We start from the raw sequence: 7,500 nt of genomic DNA, 5'->3' as shown, positions 1-7,500 counted from the left end.
ACACAATGTACTGGTTAAACCTGGAGAGACACAATGTACTGGTTAAACCTGGAGAGAGACACAATGTACTGGTTAAACCTTGAGAGAGACAATGTACTGGTTAAACCTGGAGAGAGACACAATGTACTGGTTAAACCTGGAGAGAGACAATGTACTGGTTAAACCTGGAGAGAGACAATGTACTGGTTAAACCTGGAGAGACACAATGTACTGGTTAAACCTGGAGAGAGACAATGTACTGGTTAAACCTGGAGAGACACAATGTACTGGTTAAATCTGGAGAGACACAATGTACTGGTTAAACCTGGAGAGACACAATGTACTGGTTAAACCTGGAGAGACACAATGTACTGGTTAAATCTGGAGAGAGACAATGTACTGGTTAAACCTGGAGAGAGACAATGTACTGGTTAAACCTGGAGAGACACAATGTACTGGTTAAACCTGGAGAGAGACAATGTACTGGTTAAACCTGGAGAGAGACAATGTACTGGTTAAACCTGGAGAGACAATGTACTGGTTAAACCTGGAGAGAGACAATGTACTGGTTAAACCTGGAGAGACACAATGTACTGGTTAAACCTGGAGAGACACAATGTACTGGTTAAACCTGGAGAGAGACAATGTACTGGTTAAACCTGGAGAGACAATGTACTGGTTAAACCTGGAGAGAGACAATGTACTGGTTAAACCTGGAGAGAGACAATGTACTGGTTAAACCTGGAGAGAGACAATGTACTGGTTAAACCTGGAGAGAGACAATGTACTGGTTAAACCTGGAGAGACACAATGTACTGGTTAAACCTGGAGAGAGACAATGTACTGGTTAAACCTGGAGAGAGACAATGTACTGGTTAAACCTGGAGAGAGACAATGTACTGGTTAAACCTGGAGAGAGACAATGTACTGGTTAAACCTGGAGAGACACAATGTACTGGTTAAACCTGGAGAGAGACAATGTACTGGTTAAACCTGGAGAGAGACAATGTACTGGTTGAACCTGGAGAGAGACAATGTACTGGTTAAACCTGGAGAGAGACAATGTACTGGTTAAATCTGGAGAGAGACACAATGTACTGGTTAAACCTGGAGAGAGACAATGTACTGGTTAAACCTGGAGAGACACAATGTACTGGTTAAACCTGGAGAGACACAATGTACTGGTTAAATCTGGAGAGAGACACAATGTACTGGTTAAACCTGGAGAGACACAATGTACTGGTTAAACCTGGAGAGAGACAATGTACTGGTTAAACCTGGAGAGACACAATGTACAGGTTAAACCTGGAGAGAGACAATGTACTGGTTAAATCTGGAGAGACACAATGTACTGGTTAAACCTGGAGAGACACAATGTACTGGTTAAACCTGGAGAGACACAATGTACTGGTTAAACCTGGAGAGAGACAATGTACTGGTTAAACCTGGAGAGAGACAATGTACTGGTTAAACCTGGAGAGACACAATGTACTGGTTAAACCTGGAGGGAGGGAGGGAGGGGGAGGGGGGGAGGAGAGAGAGAGAGAGAGAAAGAGAGGGGATGGAGAGAGAGGAGGGAGAGAGAAACGGAGGGAGAGAGAAACAGAGAGGAGTTAGAAAATGATAGAGGTAGAGAGAGAGAGAGAGAGGTAGAGAGAGAGAGAGAGAGAGAGAGAGAGAGAGAGAGAGAGAGAGAGAGATAAAGAGAGGGGATGGAGAGAGAGGAGGGAGAGAGAAACGGAGGGAGAGAGAAACAGAGAGGAGTTAGAAAATGATAGAGGTAGAGAGGAGGGAGAGAGAGAGAGAGAGAGAGAGAGAGAGGTAGAGAGAGAAACAGAGTGAGAGAGAGAGAGAGAGAGGTAGAGAGAGAAACAGAGTGAGAGAGCGTGTGTGTGAGTGTGCGTACGCATTTGTTACACGTGTGTGTATCGGGTACTCACTTGGAGGGGTTGGTGTAGGGCAGGGAGATGGCGAACACACTGACATACTGCTCTGCTACAAAGTAAGCATAGAGATGTGGCAGCCGCACCAGAGCTACAACACACACACACACACACACACTTAGCATGACATAATCTAACCTTGCTATGTGGCACCATCATCAACAGGTAAGGATGTAATAGGGTCACTAATTCTACAACTGAACAAGTCATCTTCCCTGTAAAGACACTAAAGTATATAACATGACTGTGTGAGGAATATTAGGTGTGTTTCCCATATGTAAACATTATCTTACGAACTAGGAAGTTAAATACAAAGAATCCTTCACACATTCATTGGCTGATCTAACTTCCTGTATAAACAGATCCTGTTCTCTGATTGGCTTCCATCAATCAGGGCGTGTAAACTAAGGTGTGTTCTCACTGGACAGGAATTCCAGCATGGGCGACGCCATGGCGACGGTTGCCGAGATGTGAGTCAGCTTGACGATGAGGGCGGGGAGGAGTTTAATCATGATGTCAGGCATCTCCACGGTGCACATTGTCAGGGCAACCACACACTGCTTGGCACAGCGGTATATCAGCCCTGCTTCCAGACACTGAACCAACTCCCTCTGAGAGATGAAGATGAAGAGAGAGAAGAGAACAACGATGTTATTTATGATCAGATTATGAGATTAAACTCTCAAAAAGGCACAAGCTGTTTTTACCTGCCCGAGGATTATGGTCACTTGCCCAAATGTTTTATTTTCTACTTAGGCCTACAGTCGCAGATGCCATTAATGGAATTGTCTTTCACTCAAACACCTAGTGATTTAAATTCAGCAGACACTTTTTACCAGCTATAGTATCTAGTGATTTAAATTCAGCAGACACTTTTTACCAGCCATAGTATCTAGTGATTTAAATTCAGCAGACACTTTTTACCAGCCATAGTATCTAGTGATTTAAATTCAGCAGACACTTTTTACCAGCCATAGTATCTAGTGATTTAAATTCAGCAGACACTTTTTACCAGCCATAGTATCTAGTGATTTAAATTCAGCAGACACTTTTTACCAGCCATAGTATCTAGTGATTTAAATTCAGCAGACACTTTTTACCAGCCATAGTATCTAGTGATTTAAATTCAGCAGACACTTTTTACCAGCCATAGTATCTAGTGATTTAAATTCAGCAGACACTTTTTACCAGCCATAGTATCTAGTGATTTAAATTCAGCAGACACTTTTTACCAGCCATAGTATCTAGTGATTTAAATTCAGCAGACACTTTTTACCAGCCATAGTATCTAGTGATTTAAATTCAGCAGACACTTTTTACCAGCCATAGTATCTAGTGATTTAAATTCAGCAGACACTTTTTACCAGCCATAGTATCTAGTGATTTTTACCTGCCTAAAAAAAAGCTACATTGAATAGACCAAGAAAACTCATCAACGTGCTAACGACTATCACAGGAAACTCATCAACGTGCTAACGACTATCACAGAAAACTCATCAACGTGCTAACGACTATCACAGACAACTCATCAACGTGCTAACGACTATCACAGACAACTCATCAACGTGCTAACGACTATCACAGAAAACTCATCAACGTGCTAACGACTATCACAGAAAACTCATCAACGTGCTAACGACTATCACAGAAAACTCATCAACGTGCTAACGACTATCACAGACAACTCATCAACGTGCTAACGACTATCACAGAAAACTCATCAACGTGCTAACGACTATCACAGAAAACTCATCAACGTGCTAACGACTATCACAGAAAACTCATCAACGTGCTAACGACTATCACAGACAACTCATCAACGTGCTAACGACTATCACAGAAAACTCATCAACGTGCTAACGACTATCACAGAAAACTCATCAACGTGCTAACGACTATCACAGACAACTCATCAACGTGCTAACGACTATCACAGAAAACTCAACGTGCTAACGACTATCACAGAAAACTCATCAACGTGCTAACGACTATCACAGAAAACTCATCAACGTGCTAACGACTATCACAGAAAACTCATCAACGTGCTAACGACTATCACAGAAAACTCATCAACGTGCTAACGACTATCACAGACAACTCATCAACGTGCTAACGACTATCACAGAAAACTCATCAACGTGCTAACGACTATCACAGAAAACTCATCAACGTGCTAACGTCTCTAACACAGAAAACTCATCAACGTGCTAACGACTCAGCATTTTTTCCCTCATTATTGGGAGTTGAGACATGCAGTTAACAGCAGGAGAGAGATGTCATTCTTCCCCTTTTAACCAAGTTACCTGCAACTGGCAGGTGTTGATGTGTTGATGTGTTGATGTGATGATGTGTTGATGTGTTGATGTGTTGATGTGTTGATGTGATGATGTGTTGATGTGATGATGTGTTGATGTGTTGCCTTCTGTTCGTGAACTTAAACTTGGCTTTTGTTCAAAATGTAACTAAGACTAATGCTTCTAATGAAAATACGCTCTTCGCCTTTATCAAAACAATGTTTCCGATGCCTATTTCAGAGTGTGTGTGTTTTTGTGTGTGTACCTGTCTGGCCTGTTCTAGGTAGTTGTGGTATGATGTGATAGCAGTGAGAACAGGTACTACAGCCAGCTGGACATCAGTACGACTGAAACCATCTGGAGTCTTCTTCAGACGCTCTGAGATAAGACGGTCTGTCACCTAGACAGAGAGACAGACAGAGAGCGAGAGAGACAGAAAGACAGACAGAGAGACAGACAGCGACAGAGAGAGAGACAGCGACAGAGAGAGAGACAGACAGAGAGCGAGAGAGAGATCAAAGTGACAATTTGTGTGTTGTTACATTACCCAGCAAGAAAACCCAAATAATGTCTCTGAAACAGGAGGGGGAACTAACACCGACAAGCTACACAGAACAGGAGGGGGAACTAACACCGACAAGCTACACAGAACAGTAGGGGGAACTAACACAGACAAGCTAAACAGAACAGGAGGGGGAACTAACACCGACAAGCTACACAGAACAGGAGGGGGAACTAACACCGACAAGCTAAACAGAACAGGAGGGGGAACTAACACCGACAAGCTAAACAGAACAGGAGGGGGAACTAACACCGACAAGGAACACAGAACAGGAGGGGGAACTAACACCGACAAGCTACACAGAACAGGAGGGGGAACTAACACCGACAAGCTACACAGAACAGGAGGGGGAACTAACACCGACAAGCTACACAGAACATGAGGGGGAACTAACACCGACAAGGAACACAGAACATGAGGGGGAACTAACACCGACAAGCTACACAGAACATGAGGGGGAACTAACACCGACAAGGAACACAGAACAGGAGGGGGAACTAACACCGACAAGGAACACAGAACAGGAGGGGGAACTAACACCGACAAGGAAAACAGAACAGGAGGGGGAACTAACACCGACAAGGAAAACAGAACATGAGGGGGAACTAACACCGACAAGGAAAACAGAACATGAGGGGGAACTAACACCGACAAGGAAAACAGAACAGGAGGGGGAACTAACACCGACAAGGAAAACAGAACATGAGGGGGAACTAACACCGACAAGGAAAACAGAACATGAGGGGGAACTAACACCGACAAGGAAAACAGAACAGGAGGGGGAACTAACACCGACAAGGAACACAGAACAGGAGGGGGAACTAACACCGACAAGGAAAACAGAACAGGAGGGGGAACTAACACCGACAAGGAAAACAGAACATGAGGGGGAACTAACACCGACAAGGAAAACAGAACATGAGGGGGAACTAACACCGACAAGGAAAACAGAACAGGAGGGGGAACTAACACCGACAAGGAACACAGAACAGGAGGGGGAACTAACACCGACAAGGAACACAGAACAGGAGGGGGAACTAACACCGACAAGGAACACAGAACAGGAGGGGGAACTAACACCGACAAGGAAAACAGAACATGAGGGGGAACTAACACCGACAAGGAAAACAGAACAGGAGGGGGAACTAACACCGACAAGGAACACAGAACAGGAGGGGGAACTAACACCGACAAACTAAACAGAACAGGAGGGGGAACTAACACCGACAAGGAAAACAGAACATGAGGGGGAACTAACACCGACAAGGAACACAGAACAGGAGGGGGAACTAACACCGACAAGGAAAACAGAACAGGAGGGGGAACTAACACCGACAAGGAACACAGAACAGGAGGGGGAACTAACACCGACAAACTAAACAGAACAGGAGGGGGAACTAACACCGACAAGGAACACAGAACAGGAGGGGGAACTAACACCGACAAACTAAACAGAACAGGAGGGGGAACTAACACCGACAAGGAACACAGAACAGGAGGGGGAACTAACACCGACAAGCTAAACAGAACAGGAGGGGGAACTAACACCGACAAGGAACACAGAACAGGAGGGGGAACTAACACCGACAAACTAAACAGAACAGGAGGGGGAACTAACACCGACAAGCTAAACAGAACAGGAGGGGGAACTAACACCGACAAGCTAAACAGAACAGGAGGGGGAACTAACACCGACAAGCTAAACAGAACAGGAGGGGGAACTAACGAGACAGAAACCAACACAGGTGAAACCCCTTCCCTCTAACGAGACAGAAACCAACACAGGTGAAACCCCTTCCCTCTAACGAGACAGAAACCAACACAGGTGAAACCCCTTCCCTCTAACGAGACAGAAACCAACACAGGTGAAACCCCTTCCCTCTAACGAGACAGAAACCAACACAGGTGAAACCCCTTCCCTCTAACGAGACAGAAACCAACACAGGTGAAACCCCTTCCCTCTAACGAGACAGAAACCAACACAGGTGAAACCCCTTCCCTCTAACGAGACAGAAACCAACACAGGTGAAACCCCTTCCCTCTAACGAGACAGAAACCAACACAGGTGAAACCCCTTCCCTCTAACGAGACAGAAACCAACACAGGTGAAACCCCTTCCCTCTAACGAGACAGAAACCAACACAGGTGAAACCCCTTCCCTCTAACGAGACAGAAACCAACACAGGTGAAACCCCTTCCCTCTAACGAGACAGAAACCAACACAGGTGAAACCCCTTCCCTCTAACGAGACAGAAACCAACACAGGTGAAACCCCTTCCCTCTAACGAGACAGAAACCAACACAGGTGAAACCCCTTCCCTCTAACGAGACAGAAACCAACACAGGTGAAACCCCTACTGACTTAAGGAGGTGGCACCAATAAGCCTATCATCCAACCTCAAACACATCAATGTAAAAACCAAGACCTATAACAGTGTGTACCATAGAACAGAGTGTAGAACAGAGCTGGTCTATGCTGCAGGGAGAGGACAGCAGCAGGACTTTATACTGCAGGGTCCAGGGCATCTTGTCTAGTACCAGCTTCAACACCTTCCAGTCTGTCTCCTGGAACACAGAGAGAGAGAGAGGGAACAACACACACACAGAGAGAGGGAACAACACACAGAGTTAGGGAGAGAGAGACAGAGAGAGAGAGAGAGAGAGAGAGTTAGGGAGGGAGACAGAGAGAGAGAGAGAGAGAGAGAGAGAGAGAGAGAGAGAG

General features: G+C 45.1%; 1 protein-coding gene across 10 annotated transcripts in view; it reads right to left on the bottom strand.

Moving 5' to 3' along the window:
* Positions 1 to 7,500, bottom strand: part of tsc2 (TSC complex subunit 2) — a 67,547-nt gene that overhangs the window by 40,455 nt on the left and 19,592 nt on the right. For all 10 annotated transcript variants that reach the window (XR_016485660.1, XR_016485661.1, XR_016485662.1 and 7 more), the window contains exons 20-23: positions 7,221 to 7,343; positions 4,482 to 4,616; positions 2,344 to 2,533; positions 1,920 to 2,013 (exon numbers count right to left, since the gene is read on the bottom strand). Coding sequence is in view for 7 of the 10 variants with exons in the window: in XM_090195275.1 (XP_090051401.1) it covers positions 1,920 to 2,013; positions 2,344 to 2,533; positions 4,482 to 4,616; positions 7,221 to 7,343 (542 nt within the window). In the remaining 3 variants the exon portion in view is untranslated. The remainder of the gene's footprint in view (positions 1 to 1,919; positions 2,014 to 2,343; positions 2,534 to 4,481; positions 4,617 to 7,220; positions 7,344 to 7,500) is intronic.

The sequence above is a fragment of the Oncorhynchus mykiss genome, chromosome 13, assembly GCF_057628025.1.
Source record: "Oncorhynchus mykiss isolate SJ-2025 chromosome 13, ASM5762802v1, whole genome shotgun sequence".
Classification (NCBI taxonomy): domain Eukaryota; kingdom Metazoa; phylum Chordata; class Actinopteri; order Salmoniformes; family Salmonidae; genus Oncorhynchus; species Oncorhynchus mykiss.
This window is presented reverse-complemented; position numbering and strand designations above follow the sequence as displayed.